This window comes from Mercenaria mercenaria, chromosome 16, assembly GCF_021730395.1.
Source record: "Mercenaria mercenaria strain notata chromosome 16, MADL_Memer_1, whole genome shotgun sequence".
Classification (NCBI taxonomy): domain Eukaryota; kingdom Metazoa; phylum Mollusca; class Bivalvia; order Venerida; family Veneridae; genus Mercenaria; species Mercenaria mercenaria.
In genome coordinates this window covers 62,666,368-62,688,227 of record NC_069376.1, presented here as the reverse complement: position 1 = coordinate 62,688,227, position 21,860 = coordinate 62,666,368, and the positions used below count along the sequence as shown (strand labels likewise).

Here is a 21,860-nt window from a genome sequence, read left to right as displayed (position 1 = left end):
GGCCTCAGCGTTCTTGAGTTATCATCCGGAAACCATTTATCTGTTCTGAGTCATAGTGGCATTGACCTTTGACCTTCTGACCTCAAAATCAATAGGGTTCATTTGCAGGTCATGACTAATCTTGCTATCAATTTTCATTATTTTAGGCTCAAGCATTCTTGGGTTGTCATCCGAAAAACGTTTAACTGTTCTTAGTCAATGTGACCTTTGACCAACTGACCTCAAAATCAACAGAGGTCATCTACTGGTTATGACCAACCATTCTATCACCTTTCTTTATCCTAGTCCCAAGCGTTCTTGAGTTATCATCCGGAAACGATTTAACTGTTCCAGATCATTGTGACCTTGACCTTTGATCTACTGACCTCAAAATCAATAGGGGTCATCTACTGGTCATAACCAACCAATCTATCAAATTCGATGATCCTAGGCCCAAGCGGTCTAGTTATCAACCGGAAACCGATTGGTCTACATAACCACCGACCGACCGACAGACCGACCGACATCTGCAAAACAATATACCCCTCCTTCTTCATCAGGGTGGGGGGGGGGGTCATAAAATATATTTCACTTAAACAGTAATTTTAACCATAGAACATAATGTTTCCCAGTCATTCACTTGGGTAATTTCCAAGACATAAAACCTTGGTAATTTCCCAAACAATCACCTATGTAATTTCGCAGACATTCACCTGGGAAATTTGCAGTAACTCAGCTTCCAAGGTTGGAAACACTAGACAGAATCTATTCTAAACTAAGAAAATATTCCACTGCAGAAAGTATAATCTTTTCCAAAGGTCTGACCATGTGATCAAGTTTAATACAAATAAATATAAATATAATCAAATAAAAACTGTTTATACGCTCTCGGCACTCAGACAGACAGATTTCTTTATTACAACCCAAGTATACATTTACACATACAATATGGGGACTTTCTTATTAAGTTATTCATAACATTATATATCTAGTAGTAAACATAAAGATAGATGCACAAGTTCAAACCATATCAAATTCAAGCGTTAATAATGTCATACATTATCAAAATTTGATACAGATGGTAGGGGAATTCATATGTTTTTTCTGATAAAATATTCAATGTATTAAAGTTGCATATAAAGGCGTCATTATCAATTATAAAGAAAGAAAGAAAAAGCATTGGTGTTTATTGCAACAAGCGTATTGAAGTTTCAACATTCTAAAATACGTTTGAGATGGTCATTTGTCAAACAAGATGATTTTATTCAATTTTTTTGAAATTACATGCATGAATTGACTTGAATAAAAATATACATATATATGTATATTTACATTTAGGGCTATTTTTCTCATAATAAAAAGTAGTGCTAAGTCAATAAGGTTATTAAAAGTTGTTACGCTATTTTTGCATAAAATGAATTGACCATAACTGATGAATGGTCATTGAATATGTGAATTTAGTGAAATGCCATAATAATGTAAAGACGTGCACTATGATGAATCATTGTCTTGTGGATTTATATTGTTATTGGATTATTACACGTGCTGTTTCGGTAAGTGCAATAGCAGATTTAATGTATTATTTTAATTGCTGTGAAATACACTAGAATTTTGCCAAAACAGCACGAATGAATTTGCATAGGTTAACTAGATCTCTTTCATTTATCGAGTTCATAATTTTTGCAAATGCAATATCGTTTTCGATTTTCAAGTTATGATTATTAAGGAGTTCATTCCTTTGGCTATTAAAGTAACTAAATTTGAAAATGTAATGGCTCTCTGTTCCGGGAGAGTCCGTTTGACAAAGTGGGCAGATTCTGTCAAGACAAGTGGTGCCATCATAACGACCTGTTTCTGACGGAATTCGTGTATTACAAGTTTTAAACTTAAAAAGTGTCAGATAGTCGTTTCGTTGTAGAATATTAGAATATTTTTCATAGCCAAAAGATTTTTTAAAACTATTATAAACTTTTTCTTTATTCGAAAGTTGCATCTGATAATGCCATTGTTGTTTATATTGATCAATTAAATTAATCTTAATACGTAAGTGAGTACTTTTATTCAAAGAGCTATTTTGATTCACCCATAAGTCAGGTCTGCCTACCGAATTTTGTATGTCTTTAATTTTGTTTATCCATTTAAAATTTTGGTCATAGTTATTAAGCATATATTGATATAGGATATAGGAGATTTTACTCTGTTTTCCTAATAACAACCTGACCCAGAAAGAAATCATTCTGGTTTTAATTGTGACAGAAACTGGATATCTTCCAAGTTCACCCAGCAACATATAATTTGGAGTGCTCTTTCTGGCATAAGTAATTCTCCGTAAAAATGTATTATGAACCTTTTCCAAAAGTTAAGATAGGCAGTACTGTGTGATCAAACAATTTAATTGTGTGATCAATTGGCAAGTCTGTATTACTACATCTAGAATATAACAAGTGGAGTGCCTTATTGGCTTGTTGTGTCACATGTTTACGACAAGTTAAAAAGACCCATTGCTGGTAAACGTCATACCAAGATAATGATTAGAATCAACGACAGCGATCGGTTCGTCACCCAAAGTAAAATTAAATCTATCTCTCGCATTCTTACTACCAAAGATAAGTATTTTGGTTTTATCAACATTTACTTTGAGTTTCCATTCAGAGCAATATGAGTTAAATAATGTTAAACAATTTTGAAAATCTTCTGCAGAATTAGACATTATTATAGTGTCGTCAGCGTAGAGAAGTACTAGTAATTTTAGCCACGTTTCATTATTCGTAACGTCTTTCAGTTCTACACCACACAAGACTTAATATTATTGTACATGTTAATTATGACTTGGAAAAGTTTACCATTAACAAAATGTTGGAGTAGTTTATACCATAATCCGAATCTCCAGATTTTATCAAAGCATTGTGAAAAATCAATGAATCCACAGAAAAGTTTTTGTTTACGCTTTTTTAATATTTCAGTTAATAAATGCAAGGTAAATAAATGATTAGAACATGAGTAGCCACTTCTAAAGCCTGCTTGACTTTCATTCAGTAATTGGAATTCATCCATATAGTTGGTTAACCTAGTGTTTAAAACAGCTGTAAATAATTTCCCAAGACATGATAGTATTATGATTGGTCTATATGAATTAGTACTTTTGGGACAACCTTTGTTTTTATAGATTGGCATTATCCACCCTTGTAGCCAAACTTTAGGAATATGGCCAGAATCTAGTATAATATTAAAGAACTGCTTATAGACTGGTAAAAGCATATGTTTTGTATTCTTGATATATTCGTTTAGTATCTTATCTGTTGGACTTGAAGCTTTACCGTTGTTGTTGTTGAGTTTATTTATTTTAGAATTTCATCATGGGTTATTTCTTTATTAATGAATAGTTTTGAATTAAATAATAAACGTTTGATCCAAAGTTATATCTTGGTTATCATTTGGTTTACTATTAATTGTCTTAAAGTGTTCATAAAACTCATTAATTGACGGAGATGGCTTCGTATTTGATTTTGGCTTAAGCCTTTTCAAGAAATTCCAGTATTGTTTAGGATTTTTTTGATTGCATTTTACGTACTTTCTTAGTATTGTCATGCTTATATTTATTAATGTAATAATTCATTACATGTTTATACTCTTTACTAGCATTTTTCATTCGTAATTTATCATCATGTGACTTACAAGTATTATATAGTGATTTAGCTTCATGATAATTGGTACGTGCTCGGTAACATTTCGGCCCAAACCATGGTTTATTATTTACATTTTTAAATGCTTTACAGTTCTGCCCGGGAAAAGTTTGAGTAGACGACCTTGATTTTCAATATACATCTAATGAATTGTCTTCGTTAATGAATATTCAATACGAGTATTTACATTTTGTACATTGGTAATATCACACAGTTGCTTAATATATTGTACATGATTTGAGTCGATATTTGCTTGAAAATTACTACTGAACTCATCACACCATTTCGGCTTAGAGTTGGTTTTCAAGTTACTTGTTTTCTTTCGATCTTGCTTTAAGCCAATTTTAACATAGTTCAGTGTCCAATAAAGAGCACTATGACCATCTGAGAACAATGTGACGGTTTCGATTACTTGAAAATCATTTAAAATTTTAAAGGATTCTGCACTTGACATGAGTGGATAAATAATAGATTTATCCCTATTCTACTACTCTACGCGTTCCCGATTCTGTACAGTTCGTGTTTATCAAAGTTTTCAGTTTTTCGAAGAATAAAAATGATACTAACCTCAAATGTTTTTTGAGGTAAGTTTCCTTTTCGTACCACGTTCCTCTCCCGGAGGATTGACAGCATTTCTGACATTTTGAACGAATGATGCTTTCCCCAATGAAGTTTTTTTTTACAGTCTCATCGCGTTTACCTCTAATTAATCCTTATTAAAGATCCCAACTGTTCAGACTAAGTAATTCATTTAGTTTAGTTTAAAAGCAGTTTTCATAACGTCTCAAAAACAAATGATTGCTGATTAAGAAATCTAATGTTTACATCAAACAATTATCATTATGGCACGTGCAAACAAGTATGACATCATCTCACTTTGATAATCGCCACACTTTGATATGTCGGCATCACGGTATTCTGGTAAGGCAATAAATATGAACAAGTGTTAAAAACCAATCACATTCTAAATGAGATGTGTGAAATTTTATCGCATATTTTTCTAACTTCGACTTACCGAGTTTACAATGCACTTGAATTTTATTGACGGGACTGAAAATCCCTTTCGACATATCCGTAATCTCGGTAAGTCAAATTTTGACGTAACCTGAGTTGAAGTACATATGTAATGAAGGAAATTTGACGGGACTTGAAAACTTCTTCGACTTAAGCGGAATTTCGAGGTAACAGAGTTTGAGATACCGAGTTTCGACTGTATATCCAGTATAGTTGGTCACCTTCACCTCTGGCAACAATTGTATACAGAACAAAAGTTGAATGGAAAACTTAAAAAGACAGACAAATCAAAATTAAACACACTGTTATCATTCCTGGCACAGGTTAAGTATAAACCTTACATCACATTTTTTATTATTGTATTCAGATTGTGTTCCAGCAGAATTTACAAAAAATGACTGAGAAGAAGTTAGACAGCGTTACAGGTACAGCTTTTCACATAAATATAAAGTACATGCTATTTGACTTGATGAACTGTTTGATATGCTAAACAACATCATTTCTGGTCGTGAATTAAAGTGTGCATGTCTACCTGAATAAGGAAGCTTATTTAAGAAAGTCTCAACAAAACTGGGTCTAAATTATAAAAATATACAAGAAAGATTAATAATGACTGCCATTTTCTGTTGTTGTTTTTTAAAATAAAACTCACATCAAGACATGCTTAAAAATAAAATTTAGTTTGGTAAGACTCTAGTAAGAATAAAAATGTGATTCTTCTTTTGTTTTCTTTTAATATCTGTTTGCTCATCGAAAAGGAAACAAGCTACTATCCATATGCAAATGGCGATTATAAATTGTACACTTTGGCTGTAAAAAAAACCCCCAAAACAACAAATTGTTTCCTCTCACCTCAAATACTTATCAGTCAAGAGCAGAAACACAATATAAAGAATGCTAATGACAAAAAAAAGTTCAATAATTTCTATGACCATGTTTAGTATCTTGTTCATTTCTTACTAAACCAACCGAACAAAAACAAAACATGGAGCCAAATTACAGTATGTGTATTGAAGACAGGAATATCATGCTACTTAGCAATCCACATGAGAGCTGTATACAGCTGCTGGAACGGTTAACTCATGCCGTATCATTATCTAGCCATATCTATTTCATCAGCTCCATGGAGGTTTTTCACTTTTTTTCCGGATCTTTAGTGTCTATTAAAGCTATTCCTAATACTGCACCCATTGCAAAACATTCAACAGTAAAACTACTGCGTACAATAAGAAGTAACTTCAAATTGATCTGTAACTTTTGAATTAATATACATTACAACACACATCTTATTTCCAAGCCTATTAGTTCTATTTCATTTTTTTGTACACACTGTTAAAAATAGTAAAGTATTAAAAAAGATAAAATTTAACTATAAGACAGGTTTACGGCTAATAATAAAAAAGTAATAAAATAATCTATTTATAGTAACATAAAAGGGAAGTGATTCAAAACAAGAGGGTCATTGACCCTAAAGCGCTATATATACATGTCACTCACACTTTCGAACCCAGGGCAATAATTTGAACAATTATGGTAGACATTACAAATCTGATATCACACGCCAAATATCAAGACTCTGGCGTTTATTGATTCAGAGAAGAAAAGTGACCATGCCTCCTCGCAGCCATATTTTTTGACGAATCAGAATAATTTGAACAATCTTGGTAGAGGGTCACACAAAGACCATTTGTGTAAAAAATATTCTAGAATCGGGTCATTAGTTTCACACAAGAAGATTTTAAAAAGTTTTTACAATCTTTACATATAGGGAAAAGTGACCACGTCCTCTGGCGCCCATGTTTTTGACGAATCAAAATAATTTGAACATTCTTGGTAGAGAGTCACACAAGGACCATTAATTTTGTGTAAAATTATTCTAAAGTCAGGCCAGCAGTTTCACACAAAAAGATTTTTATTGCCACTATATACATGTGGGAAATAGTGACCACGCCCTCTGGCGGCTATGTTTTTCGATGAATCAAAATATTTGAACGATCTTGGTAGAGGGTCACACAAGGACCATTTGTGTAAAATTATTCTAAAATCGGGCAAACAGTTTCATACAAGAAGATTGTTAAAGTTTCCACTATATACATATAGGGAAATGTGGCCACGCCCTCTAGCGGCCATGTTTTTGATAAATCGTTATGATTTGAACTGTCAGTCCTCGTAGAAGGTGACATAAGAACCATTTGTATGAAATTATTTCAAAATCGGTCCATCGGTTTAGGAGGAGATGTCGTTTGAATTTTTTTTCTATTATTAGCTCTGGCATCTTCTATGTGCAACCAAGCGGAACCGTTTGAACAAATTTGGTAGAAGACTACCCAAAGAATATCAAAGTTTCATCAAAATCTATTCATTGGTTTTGTATGAGAGGTCGTTTAAACAAAAATGTTGGCGACAGACGGCTGACTTGACTGACGGACGGACGACGGACACAGTGTGATCACAATAGCTCACCATGAGCACGTTGTCCTCAAGTGAGCTAAAAAAATATTGTTAGTGAACCAAAAAGGGATCTGCCAAATAAAAACAAGAACACCGCAATGCAGAGCAATAAACACACAAAACAAAGTCATTCAACTTTGACCCCTAAGAGTGACCTAGACCTTGAAGCAAGCCATCCGAAACATGCACTCTGCACGTAGTCTCGACGTGGTGTACATTTGTGCCAAGGTTCTTTGAAATCCTTCAAGGAGTTCAAGAGTTATAGAGCGAACACGAACCATACTCATATGACCTTTGACACCGCTCCCCCAAGTGTGTGACATTGACCTTGAAGCAAGTCATCCGAAATATAAGCTCTGCACGTCGTTTTGATGTGGTAAACATTTGTGTCAAGTTTCTTCGAAATCTTACAAGGGGTTCAAGAGTTACAAAGCGCACACGAAATTGCTAACAGACAGACAGACGGACAACGGGGGTATAACATAATACGTCACTTCGGACGTATAAAAAGCAATGTAGAGTTAGAGTATTTGCTGTGCAGTCAGCTTTTAATGGTGAATAACTGCTTTTAGCTTTAAAGCAATAGCTCTGACCGTTTAGGGGAAAGGTTTACCTAAACGTAGAACCAAGAAATCTGATATTTTATAAGCCCAAATGGGACATCATTCTTGTGAAAAGCAGGATGGAGTTACGTTTCTTGCTGTATATATTCAGTTTTTGATGGTGAACACGTGTTGCGAATTTAAAGCAACAGCTTTCATAGTTTAGGTGAAGAGCTGACCTAAACACAAAACTTAACCAAGAAATGTGATTTTCTAAGGCCAAATGGGGCCATAATTCTTGCAAAAAGGAGGATGGAGATATATTTCTTGCAGTATAATGTTGGTGAACAAATGTTGTAAGTTTTAAAGCAAGAGCTTTGATATTTTAGGAGAAAAATTGACCTGAGCATAAAACTTAACCCAAGAAATTTGATTTACTAAGTCCAAAAGGGGTCATAACTCTTTCAAAAAGGAGGATAGAGTCATGTTTCTTGCTGTACAGATTCAGCTATTGATGGTGATCTAGTGTTTCAAGTTTCAATGCAATAGCTTTGACAGTTTAGGAGGAAAGCTGACCAAAATATAAAACGTAACCAGGCAATGCCTACGCCCATCAAGTGATGACAATAACTCATCATTTTTAAAAATAAGATGAGTTAACAATATGTCTCCCTCATATATGGGGGAGACATAATAAAAGAATGTGTCTTTAACCACATGGCAAAAAAGTCCCACAATGAAATACGAGACAGCTGTCTACATCATGTAATTATAAGCCACTATCCTTTAACTCCTGGGCAGAATCATGTCCTGCTTGATGTTCATTCTGAGGCACTGCAATATAAATAAATAAATATTAGAACATTTAAACCAATGCTAATACAAAAGAAGTCATATGTTTCTATAGCTAAATATATAAAGTTTCTGATATATTGTACTAAATAGAAGTTATTATGTTAAAACCAAAGACAGAACATACAGGAAAGATTAAAAGGTAAATTGTCAATTAAAAGACTTTACAAAATATACTAATAACAAGAATGCCAGAATGCCAGAATGCCACAGCAAATTAGCAAAAAGCACTCGTATTTGCAAATGGATTTTTAATTTTGTGGTTGTTTAGTAATTATTGTAATTCTTTTGTTTTTCTAAGTCTACAAAAACTCCTTACCAGGTAGAGATACCTTAAAATACACCTAAAATTTGAAAGTAACATCTATGTTGCACCACAGAAAAGTAGTCTTGTTTTTTTCCTACGGTCAATTATAAAAATGTTACAAAATAAGTTATTTACAGGAACAACTAAGGGAAGTTAATCTTAAAAAAATACGCCCAAAAAGGTTTGCCACAAAAAATCCTTACCACGTAGAGATAGGTCAAAATACACCACAAAAGTGGATGTAACATACATGTTGTACTACAGAAAAGTTGTCTCGATTTTTCCCTATGACTAGCAATGAAAAAGTTACAATAGAAGCTATTTATAGTAACAACAAAGGGAAGTAATTTTAAAGAAGGTACTTGCGCATGACACTTCGTCTCACGTTGGTGTACAATTGTTCCAAATTATATCAAAATCCCTCCATGTATGAAGAAGAAATGCTCTGGACAAAGTTTTCATTCTTGTATCATTTGACCTCTAAGTGTGACCTTGATCTGGTTCTTGCGCACGACACCCCGTCTTATAATAGTGAACAATTGTGCAAAGTTACATCAAAATCCCTCCATTCATGAAGAAGATATGCTCCGGACAAAAAGTAATTCTTGAATTTGACATTTGACCTTTAAGTGTAGAAGATATGCTCCGGATAAAGTTTTCATTTATGTATCCTTTGACCTCTAAGTGTGACCTTGACCTTAGATCTAGGGACCTGGTTCTTGCGCATGACACTCCGTCCTATGATGGTGAACAATTGTGCAAAGTTACATCAAAATCCCTCCCTGCACGAAGAAGATATGCTCCGGACAAAGTCATTCTTGAATTTGACATTTGACCTTGTATGAAGAAGAAATGCTCTGGACAAAGTTTTCATTCTTGTATCATTTGACCTCTAAGTGTGACCTTGATCTTAGACCTAGGGACCTGGTTCTTGCGCATGACATTCCGTCTTATAATAGTGAACACTTGTGCAAAGTTACATCAAAATCCCTCCATTCATGAAGAAGAAATGCTCTGGATAAAGTTTCATTATCATTGACCTCTAAGATATGCTCCGGACAAAGTCATTTTGATTGACATTTGCCCTGTAGAGTGTGACAAATCTTGGTCCTTAATTATACTTGATGGGACCTGGTTCATGCGCACGACATCCGTCTTATAATAGTGAACAATTGTGCAAAATTACATCAAAATCCCTCCATTCATGAAGAAGATATGCTCCGGACAAAGTCATTCCTGAATTTGACATTTGACCTCTAAGTGTGACCTTGACCTTAGACATAGGGACCTGGTTCTTGCGCATGACACTCCGTCTCATAATGGTGAACAATTGTGCCTAGTTTCATCAAAATCCCTCCATGCATGTAGAAGATATGCTCCGGACAAAGTTTTCATTCTTGTATCATTTGACCTCTAAGTGTGACCTTGACCTTAGATCTAGGGACCTGGTTCTTGCAAATGACACTCCGTTTTATGATGGTGAACAATTGTGCAAAGTAACATCAAAATCCCTCCTGCATGAAGAAGATATGCTCCGGATAAAGTCTTACCCCCGAATTATTGACTATTTGACCTGTATGAAAAGAAAGTTCTACTGACAAAGTTGTTTCAGTTTCTTTGTTATCAATTTTGACCTTCCAACCTTGATCTTAGACCTAGGGACCTGGTTCTTGCGCACGACACCCCGTCTTATAATAGTGAACAATTGTGCAAAGTTACATCAAAATCCCTCCATTCATGAAGAAGATATGCTCCGGACAAAGTCATTCTTGAATTTGACATTTGACCTCTAAGTGTGACCTTGACCTTAGACATAGGGACATTTGACCTTGTATGAAGAAGAAATGCTCTGGACAAAGTTTTCATTCTTGTATCTTTTGACCTCTAAGTGTGACCTTGATCTTAGACCTAGGGACCTGGTTCTTGCGCATGACACTCCGTCTCATAATGGTAGACAATTGTGCCTAGTTTCATCAAAATCCCTCCATGCATGAAGAAGATATGCTCCGGACAAAGTTTTCATTCTTGTATCCTTTGACCTCTAAGTGTGACCTTGACCTTAGATCTAGTGACTTGGTTCTCACGTATGACACTCCGTCTCATGATGGTGAACAATTGTGCCAAGTTTCATCAAAATCCCTTCCTGCATGAAGAAGATATGCTCCGGATAAAGTCTGTGGACGCCGCCCGCCCGCCAAGGGCGTTCCAATAATACGCCCCGTTATTCAAACGGGCGTATAAATAGTCAAAGTTTTCTTAACAATACAAGTATCGGAGGTTAGTTTTCAGTGTTTTTTGTGGTCGAGTCAATTTATGAAATCTAATCCCAACAAACAGGAAAGTTCTAACAAAGTGATCTAAAACACCGATAGATGCTCCCTGAAGTTATTGCAGCATAAGGAGCTTTGAATAGTGGTCAGCAAGAGTTGTGGTTCTTTCACAATACACTCACTGTCACTGATCTCTACATATATGTAAAGTATGAAGTCAATAACTTACATAGTATTTGGAATTTTGTTTTTAAAAAGGGAGATATTTAAAAAATGGGACCACCTACTATTACGGACTCTTTTCATTGCATTCCCTCTAACTGACTTCTACTATCAATATGTAAAGTATGAAGTCAATATCTTACATATTATTCTAGTTATGTCCGGACAAGGTTTTCAAATTAAAGGGGAGATAAATAAACAAGAGGGCCAAAATGGCCCTAGGTCGCTCACCTGAGTAACACACCATAACATTGCAAACATGTTTTACCTAGTGATTTCATGGCGACAAATATTCTGATCTATTTTCATCAAGATTTGACCAAAAATGTGGCATCTTCTGTGTACAAAAGCATTTTCTTTGACTTGACCTAGTGACCTAATTTTTTACTCCACCTGACCCAGATTCGAACTTCAAGAAATAAAACAACATTCTGACAAAGTTTCAGGAAGATTGAAGCAAAAAGGTGGCCTCTAGGGTGCATGCAAGATTTTCCTTCGACTTGACCTAGTGACCTAGTTTCTGACTCCACGTGACCCAGATTTGAAATCCTTCATTACTTTGTGATAACAAACACACTGAGAAAGTTGTTTGAAGATAGAATCGAAAATGTGTCCCTAGAGTGAAAACAAGCGTTTTCTTTGATTTGACATATTGACCTAGTCTTTGATCCCATGTGACCCAGAGAAAGTTTCGATGGAGATTTTATGCAGACAAACATTCTGACAAAGTTTCATGCACTTCAAATGAAAAATGCAGCCCCTATTGCATACACAAGGTTTTTCTTTTATTTTAACAGGTGAACTATTTTTTGACACAAGATGACCCAGATTCGGAATTGGCTAAAAATCATCAAGATAAACATTTTGACCAAGTTTCATGAAGATCTGGTCATAAACGTGGCCTCCAGAGTGTTATCAAGCTTTTCCTTTGACCTAGTGTTTGACTCTATATTACCCAGATTCAAACTTGTCATCAGGACAAACATTCTGACCAATTATAATGAGTTTCAACTTAAACTGTGGACTCTAGATGTGTTAACAGAATTTTCCTTTGGTCTGGCCTAGTGACCTTGTTTTTGACCCCGCATGACCTAGTTTCGAGTCTGACCAAAAAATCGCCAAGACAAAAATTCTGAGCAAGTTTTGTAAAGATTTAGTAATAACTATGGCCTTGAGAGGGTTCTCAAGTTTTTTCTTTGATTTGATTAGGTGAAATAGTTTTTGACCCCACATGACCTAGATTCAAACCTGATATAGAGGTCATCAAGACAAACATGACCAATTTTTAAGAGTTTCAAACTTTAATTGTAGTCTCTAGAGTATTAACCAGATTTTCGTTTGATCTGACCTACTGACCTAGTTTTTAATACCACATGACCCAGTTTCAAATCTGTCCTAGAGATCATCAAGGCAAATATTCTGACCAAGTTTCGTAAAGATTGAGTCACAATTGTGGCCTCTAGAGTGTCCAAAAGCTTTTCCTTTGATTTGACCTGGTGACTTATTTTTTTACCTAACATGACTCAGATTAGAACTTGGCCTGGAGATGAAAAGATAAACAGTCATCCTGACAAAGTTTTATAAAGATTGGGTCACAACTGTGGTCTGTAGAAAGTTCACAAGACAAATGTTGACGGACACTGAACTCTGACGACGCACGCCGATCGATATCTAATGACTCATTACTTTCGTTACTTTGAGTTATCCACCAGACAAGATGTATGATAGACAGATGGACAGACAAGCTGGCGACTATATGCTTCCCCCTTCGGTCTTTGGTTTTTGTTGGGTTCAATGTCGCACCGGCACAATTTAGGTCATATGGCGGCTTTCCAGCCTACTTTGATGGTGGAAGAAGACCCGAGGTGCCCTTGAGTGCGTATTTCATCACCTTGGTAGAGCCATCAAACTTTCAAAAGCTAGCTGGATGGCTTCTTTGCATGAATTCAATGCCCTAAGTGGGAGCACAAAAATGAAATCTCCATGAAAATGTCATTTTGACCAAATTTTACAGCAATCAATTTAAATGATTTTACAATAATTCTTAAATGAAACGTACATATACAGGTTCCACCTCTCTTCCTATACACATAGCACACAATGAAGGCCACAGCAATTAACAAGACGAGTATGGCGAGGATCAAAGCTATAAACCAGAGATTTGTTGCTACGGTTTCTACCGCTGGTGGTCCAGCTACAATAAGAGCAACGCTTTTGAATATCAAGACTGTGATCTATTTAAAGTATCAAGAATTATATGACAGAATCTTTCATAGCATCCTATTTTTCTTACACATGTAAATTTGTTTAAAAGGGCATGCTTCCAGATTTATTAATATTTTATATGTCATAGCTGCCCCTTTCAAATCAATCTTGGTTCGCATAATCAAATTACAGAATAGCTACATAACAACCTTGTGTAATTTTATTAGTACCAGGTAAGTTTTGGAACAGTCCAATATCAGCTAATCATAGATGAATACAAAACGATAGATAGACAGTTGACGAAAAAAGAGGCACCAATTGTTACACTTATTTGCCTTTACCTTCACTCTTGGAGCGAGTGGTGACCTAATGGACGTCTTGTCAGCCTCATTATCTCATAGGTTTGAACACTGCTGCAGGGAAGATTATACATTCTCATATACGCAACAGATAATGGCTTGACTCATCCAGTGTGACAAAATTCCAATCTATCGCTATCATTAAAACTTAATTAATAAACATAACAGTGAACAGCAAATATGTGCTTTATACGTATAAAGAGAAGAAAAAGACTTACTTGTTGTAACAATCTCTACACCGTTAATGGTAAAGTTGACTTCAATTTGATCATAGTCGTGTTTAATGATAAGTGTATATAGTCTGTCTTTAAGCGCGTAGTAGACATTGTACATGTCCTGGTCGTCCTCCCTTACTTCTGGAAATTTGATCACCATACTTTTGCCCTTTTGAGATATACGGAAGCATTTTCCGTATGGTCCTTCTGGTGGTAACGTTACCGCTCCTGTAACACAGATAAAGTTAATATGGTTCGTTAAGATGGTAGCTAAGATTCTTTAACTTTAAACATAGCAAATACAGTTTTACCGGTACTTCATTCCCTCAAACTCCCGATATTTCGTACATCACCCTTCTGTAAAACTCAAAATAGGTCCAGGCAAAATTTTTATACAATGCATATTTTTTTATGGCTTCAACTACCAATAGTTCCAACAAATTTTGCTTGTCCTGTCCAGTTCGAGGGAAAATTAGTACGACATCGTAATTTAATCCAATACTACATGAAATGAAACACTCAGTTCAAGTTGTTTGAAAAACAGTAAAGAACAGACAATTAACCTTGCCAGGTAACTGCATACATAGTACAGAATTATTCTCTCTAACGATATAGATACAAACAGTCTGAGTTTATTTCTTCAATTTTAACCCTTACCATGCTGGACACGATTGATTTTGCCAGGGTTGCCACTAAGGTGAGGAAATGAAATTCCCTGACTTTTCCCTGACATTTCCTTGACTTAAACCATATTTCCATACAGCCGTCGAATCCACTCTGTTATATTTGTCTGCTCTGGAGGCAAGGGTTCCAAAGCCTTTCAGTTTTCAAAATTCCAAAGTTAACATCAAAATGAAATTGATTCAAACACATTTAAATTATGTTTATACACAATTTGGGTTCGAATCCCGGTCCAGGCACTGGAAATTTCTGAGATGCTCTTGAGTGTCTCCCACCTAACTAGAGGCCTGTACTGGTTCTTCCCAGGAAACACGGCTTCGCGTGTTTCGGTGCTATACACCGGGCACGTTAAAGAATCAGACTGTCTATTCGAAAAGAGCTAGGCTAAGTTAGCCGGACACGTCTGTATCTGAAAAGTTCTCTCTGTCTGTTCTTGGGGCTTTATCTCACTCTGTCCCTCTGGTCAGATCGCTCTGTGTTTGTACTAGCAGAGGATGATTTCGCGCCCTGTGTGGCTGCAGTATATGTAAAGCGCCTTTGAACGTGTTTATCATGAAAAGGGCGCTATATAAATCTGGTATAATAAAATAATAATAATAATAATTACACTAAAATGTGTTTGGAAATACTTATAAATACTGCTTGAAGACCGCCACTGAACATTTTAAACATCAACCCAGAATTTAAGTCTTCCCTGACTTTTTTTGACTTTTCTAGAATTTCATTTTTCACTGAACATTATCAAGATTTCCCTGACAATTCCATGAATTTGAAAAAAAATCACTTTTCCTTGACTTTTCAAGGTAAGTGGCAACCCTGTCTGCCTTTGCGACCAGTGTAGATCATGATCAGCCTGCACTGTTCATTTCAGCTAGTGTCTTTTAATATCTTTTTAGTAAGCACCCCTTTTAACAGTTAAAGGTACTGTCCAAATTGGAAGATATAGTTCATTATAAAAATTTAGCAGGGTAAGGGCTACGTAATATGGCAACTTTCTACCTTTAGTCATACTAACAGACCATGGAAAACTCCATAGTTGTAAGGGGCTTAAATCCCTCAAAGTAAGCCACCTTAGCCATCAGTCACAAAGTCCCTTAGGAAAGAAAATTCTGTACCTTTCAATTGTTGAAAAGGTGCCTAGATTGAACTGGTTGGCACTATTACAAAAGTTAGGCAGAGGCTAGAATGTTGATCCCCAAACTTCAACAATGTCCAGCCAATCATCTGATGACAGACCACCTCAATCACTTAAGTATGTTGGGCAATAATACAGTACTGACAAGTACTGACATCACCTTTAACCCATTACATTGACCTTAACCTTTAAGATACTGACCCCTGTCCCGTTGCAGCAATACTCTGTTTAATTAAGGAAACTATTTCGACCCAATAAAAAAGATTGCTCAATGCATGTCAAAATTATAGCCAAGGCAAAATCTTATACGACCTTTGACCCCGTCCAATGTAGCATTATCTTTTGATAAAGGAGCCTTGGGCGAATTAATGTCTAATAAAAAGGACTGCAATGAAAAGTTTGCACACAATATTTATAATATCAGGAAATTTGTTAATACAAGAGCTGTCACTATTGGTGACAAATGCCCCCGAAGCGTGCCAAAAAATGCTACAGTACTATGCGCAATAAATCACACATTATTTCGTGACCTTGACCTTGACCTAAGAGGTCCGGGGCATAAGCGTGACACACATTCTCAATATGGTTAACATTTGTGTCCAATTATTTTCAAATCCCTTGATAAATGGCAGAGTTATGTACCAGACAAGAAACACCTTTGACTTCTCAGTGTGACCTTGACCTAGGGGCTAGAGTCTTGTGCAGGACATCTCATGTAATTATAGGGAACATTTATGCCAAATAATTTCAAAATCCCTTCCTAAATGGCAAAGTTATATGGACCAGACAAGAAACAGACAATGTAAGCATTTAACCTCTAAGTGTGACCATGACCTTAGAGCTAGGGGACTGGATCTTGCGCATGACACGTCGTCTCATAATGAGGAATATTTATGCCAAGTAATTTCAAATTCCCTTGATGAATGGCAGTTATGTACTGGACACGAAACAGACCCTCTTAACATTTGATTTCTAAGTGTGACCTTGACCTTGAAGCTAGGGGTCTGGGTCTTGCGCATGACATGTCGTCTCATTATGGTTAACATTTATGCAGGTTATTTGAAAATCTTTTCATTGATGGCAAAGTTATGGACCGGACACGAAACAGACCATGTGACATTTGACCTCTAAGTGTGAACTTAACCTTGCAGCTAGGGGTCTGGGTCTTGCGCATGCAACGTCGTCTTATTATGGTTATCATTTATGCCAAGTTATTTGAAAATCCCTTCATGGATGGCAGAGTTATGAACCGGACACGAAACTGACCATGATAACATTTGACCTCTAAGTTTGACCTTGATCTTGATCTTGGAGCTAGGGGTCCTGGTCTTGCGCATGACACGTCGGTTTATTATGGTGAACATTTATGCCAAGTGACATCAAAATCCCTTTATGAATGGAAGAGTAACAGACCGGACAAGAATTTACGCACGCATAGACGGACAGTGCGATTTTTATATGCCAACCTTCGGGAGCATAAAAACACTACATTGCTCAACTTATCAATCAACTTTTATGAATACAAGACAGACAATGGAAATGGAAGACTTGGAATAAAACTTACTGGTTGTGTGCTAACTTCATGCAAAGAAGAAAATGCAAGCTAGGAATCAGTGACTTTGTCCCAGTTATTTCGACCTTGGTGAAATTCATTTAAGTTGCCAAAATACCTAAACAATCAGCATATTTATCAAATACGTTGTTCAGCTCTATAAAAACATCACACAATTTAAAGACTTATATAAACTGTATTTAAGGACTTTTTATGCAAGAGCTATTTAGGATAAATAAATTTAGGCACATTCCAGGACTGTATCATACTTTTCATGAGTTTTTTAAGAACTGATTTCATGTTAAGCTTTGACTGTACGAACGCTGTAAATAGGACAGTAAATAAAATTGCAAGCGGGGACAAAAGAAAAAGAAAGTGAAAAATGCAGTGATGTTGAGAAACCCTGAAACCAACTATTTCTGCAGCACATTTAACATTACTTACTTGTAGTTTGACCAGTTTTCTTATCAATTGGTCCTTCCTCATACCACTGCCATATATACACCATCTGGTTCTGCCACTGTTTATCAGTGGTAGCCTCGACATAGATATCAAGTACCATTCCTGGTGCAACATCGTACGTCGAATTTGGACCCCTCAGTAATATAATCTTGTCTACAAAGATTGAAGGTCATTAGCAACAGTTGTAATACCAACGTTATATATACATATATATATATATATGTGAAGTAAAAGTTTTCCCCCAACAAACCTATTGCTTGGCAAAAAACTGTCCCCTATAAAATATGCACTATTGCTATCATTAAAAATTGATTAACAAACACAACAGTGAACAGCAAATATGTGCTTTATACGTATAACCAGAAGAGAAAGACTTACTTGTTTTAACAATCTCTACACCGTTAATGGTAAAGTTGACTTCAATTTGATCATAGTCGTGTTTAATGATAAGTGTATATAGTCTGTCTTTAAGCGCGTAGTAGACATTGTACATGTCCTGGTCGTCCTCCCTTACTTCTGGAAAATTGATCACCATACTTTTGCCCTTTTGAGATATACGGAAGTATTTTCCGTATGGTCCTTCTGGTGGTAACGTTACCGCTCCTGTAACATAGATAAAATTTATATGGTCCGTTAAGTTGGTAGCTAAGATTCTTTAACTTTAAACATAGCAAATACAGTTTTACTTCATTCACTCAAACTCCCGATAATTCGTACATTCGGTAAAACTCATTTTAAGGTCCAGGCAAAATTTCTATACAATGCATATTTTTCGATGGCTTGAACTTCCAATAGTTCCAAAATATTTTACTTGTCCTGTCCAGTTTGAGGGCAACATTATTTCGACATCGTAATTTGATCCAATACTACATGAAATGAAACACTCAGTCCACCTTCAGGAGCATATAAACACAACATTGCTCAACTTATCTTATGAAAACAAGACAGACAATGGAAATGGAAGACTTGGAATTAAACTCACTTGTTGTGTGATAACTTCATGCAATGAAGAAAATGCAAGCTAGGAATCAGTGACTTTGTCCCAGTTATTACGACCTTAGTGCAGTTTACTTAAGTTGCCAAAATACCTTAACAATCGGCGTATTTATCAAATGCGTTGTTTATGGACTTTTTAGTTTTGTAGCTAGGACAAAGAAAAATGATGTGAAAAATGCAGTGATGTTGAGAAACCCTGAAATGACCTATTTTTGCAGCACATTTAGCATTACTTACTTGTTGTAGTTTGACCAGTTTTCTTATCAACTGGACTTTCCTCATACCACTGCCATATATACACCATCTGGTTCTGCCACTGTTTATCAGTGGTTGCCTCGGCATAGATATCCAGTACCATTCCTGGTGCAACATCGTACGTCGAATTTGGACCCCTCAGTAATACAATCTTGTCTACAAACAGAGTGAAGGTCATTAGCAACAGTTGTAATAGCAACGTTATATATATACATTGTGAAGTAAAGTTTCTTCACGTTACAAAACGATTGCGTGGCAAAAAATTGTCCCCCCATAAAATATGCACTATAAAGCCTTTGAGAAGTGTTATAAAATATTTATTTTTTTTTTACCACAGCAACCTTATTCTTAGATATAGTAACAAAATAAAATTTCTGTTTCCTACAAGTAACTTCAAAATGCCCAACATGAAGCAGACAAATTATTTCAGGCATAATGTCTTTTATCAATCGTCATGGAGAAAATATACCCTCCATGTGGATCAAACTGAAAGCCCCACAATCCATAGATTTATGCTCTCCCTATTCAAAAACAATGAAAAACCTGGACAAATATATACATTTACCTATGATAGTGAGACAAGCATCTGCTATAGATGAACCATACTCATTTCTAACAAGACACTGAAGGCACGCAGTGTCATCAAGTTTTACATTTCGCAGTGTGAGCTGGGTTCTTTCAGAGTTGAGTTCGAATCGAGACCTCTGGATCATATCCCCACCAGCTGCAACAAAACAAGTACCTTTAAATCAAACCTAAGCCTGCTAAATTTCTAAAATGGACTGGTCCATCATTCAATTATGGCAATATCATTTATCATTCAAAGGGGTGTTCACGAAGAATTTACTGACTAAATAGCGAACAGTGCAGACCATGATCAACCGCACGGATGATCAATTGCCAACAGCAAGCAAACGGTTATTAATACATATGTTACAATATATAGTGACAAAAATGTGTTTTCAGCAGATTATTCCTTTTACGCACTGATTATCACCGGGCCGAAAACTCATAATTATGATCCGCCCGGTGAACACGTGCGCGTGAAACCAATGGCCACATTTAACGTCATAAAGGACGTCAGACTGGTCTGTCACTGGTTTACACGGTAAACCGTTGTTCATAGCAGAATTACAATGATTAGCGTTGTAAAACAGCATGATTCGCACCAATTTCGACGAAGTTGCAGGTTTCTTTTCATAAACATAGATCTATTGTTAATAAATTTGCAGTTTTTATGGAATGGCTCAAATAATTAAAAAAAATGTGTTGTTCCACAGTTTTAGAAGGCGAACCATCTGATCAACAAGTTTGATAGATACGTTAATACGAATTTACTTTCGCTCCTTACCGACAAGAAATTCTGTAGCAAGAATAAGTTTTGTGCACTTACTTATACTTCCCTCATATTGACCCAAAATTACTTCCGGTTACGACTAAACAGATTTTGAGACAAAAGTACCCCAAACTATTTAGCGCTTGAAAACTAGTGACAGAGTTGTAATTCTGCTCCCCTTGAGTAGTATCAGTGTCAAATGCGCAAATACAAAATGTTATAAGGTGTTTATATGACCAGTACTTACAGCAGTGGTTTTCAGATCTTAGAAACTCACCTAAACTTGCAACATATTGTACGTTTAAAACCGACTTCCAAGTAGAAAAGCATTTGTCATGTGTTAAGAACCATAATTACAGAAATGCATTGTCTAGATTCAGATGTTCAGCTCACATATTACTTATAGAAGAAGGAAGAAGTATAGTCAGAAATCTTAGATTATGTACAAGGTGTAACATGAACACAATTGAGAATGAATATCACTTTTTGCAAGTGTGTCCATTTTATAGAGATTTACGTCATACCTGTCTACCAAACTATTATTGTCACTGGCCCAATTTGAATAAGTTTAAAACTTTGTTAAGTAATTGTCACAGTGGTATTGTTAATAAGTTAGCTAAGTATATTTATCAAGCATTTGTTTTAAGAGGCTAATTGCAATTGTGTACTTGTATTACAATTCATACCTATCATCTGTATGTCTGTTTGTCTATACATGTATATTCATGCTTTTCTCATATTCTTTGTAATTGTTTAACACCGCCATACAGTATTGGCGCTGAACATTGTATATGTTTTGCCAAATAAACTATTGAATTGAATTGAAAAAGTGCAACAAAACATATGTATTAAAGACATTAATACACGCTAGAGCCTGGCAGGGAGGTGATAAAGCCCTCGTGCCATTATTCATTTTCCGGGCCGATTATCACCTCCCGGGCCGGCTCTATCGTGTATTAACCTCTAAATAACCCTTCAAAAAATTACCCGTATCAGCATTTAAGCTAGGCATAGGTAATTATCAACTGTAAAGGTTATGTCATGAAACTTGTACAATTATTTATATATTGAATTTTAAAGCTGGGCATATCATTTAGAAATCATACGAAATATGTTTCATCAAACTACGTACAATTTTTTTAGAGTCACTTTCTTAAGTATAAAAAATATGTAAAAAGTATGGGTAAAGCAACAATTGATCTCAAATGACTTACATCTTAATTCATCAATCTTGACAGTGTCTAAAGATCGGCTATACGGTACGGGCTGATTATACATCGTACATGGTACAAATTACTAAACTGTACAGTGTAACTAGATGTGTGTCCATAGGAAACTACTTCC

General features: G+C 35.7%; 1 protein-coding gene across 1 annotated transcript in view; it reads right to left on the bottom strand.

Annotated features, from left to right (window-relative positions):
* Window positions 1–3,834: 3,834 nt before the first annotated feature.
* LOC123540989 (uncharacterized) overlaps window positions 3,835–21,860 on the bottom strand; it is a 92,735-nt gene continuing 74,709 nt past the window's right edge. The window contains exons 13-19 of the mRNA XM_053527249.1: window positions 19,746–19,904; window positions 19,163–19,336; window positions 18,308–18,532; window positions 17,912–18,082; window positions 14,103–14,327; window positions 13,380–13,514; window positions 3,835–8,503 (exon numbers count right to left, since the gene is read on the bottom strand). Coding sequence (XP_053383224.1) covers window positions 8,439–8,503; window positions 13,380–13,514; window positions 14,103–14,327; window positions 17,912–18,082; window positions 18,308–18,532; window positions 19,163–19,336; window positions 19,746–19,904 — 1,154 coding nt within the window. The 3' untranslated portion in view covers window positions 3,835–8,438. The remainder of the gene's footprint in view (window positions 8,504–13,379; window positions 13,515–14,102; window positions 14,328–17,911; window positions 18,083–18,307; window positions 18,533–19,162; window positions 19,337–19,745; window positions 19,905–21,860) is intronic.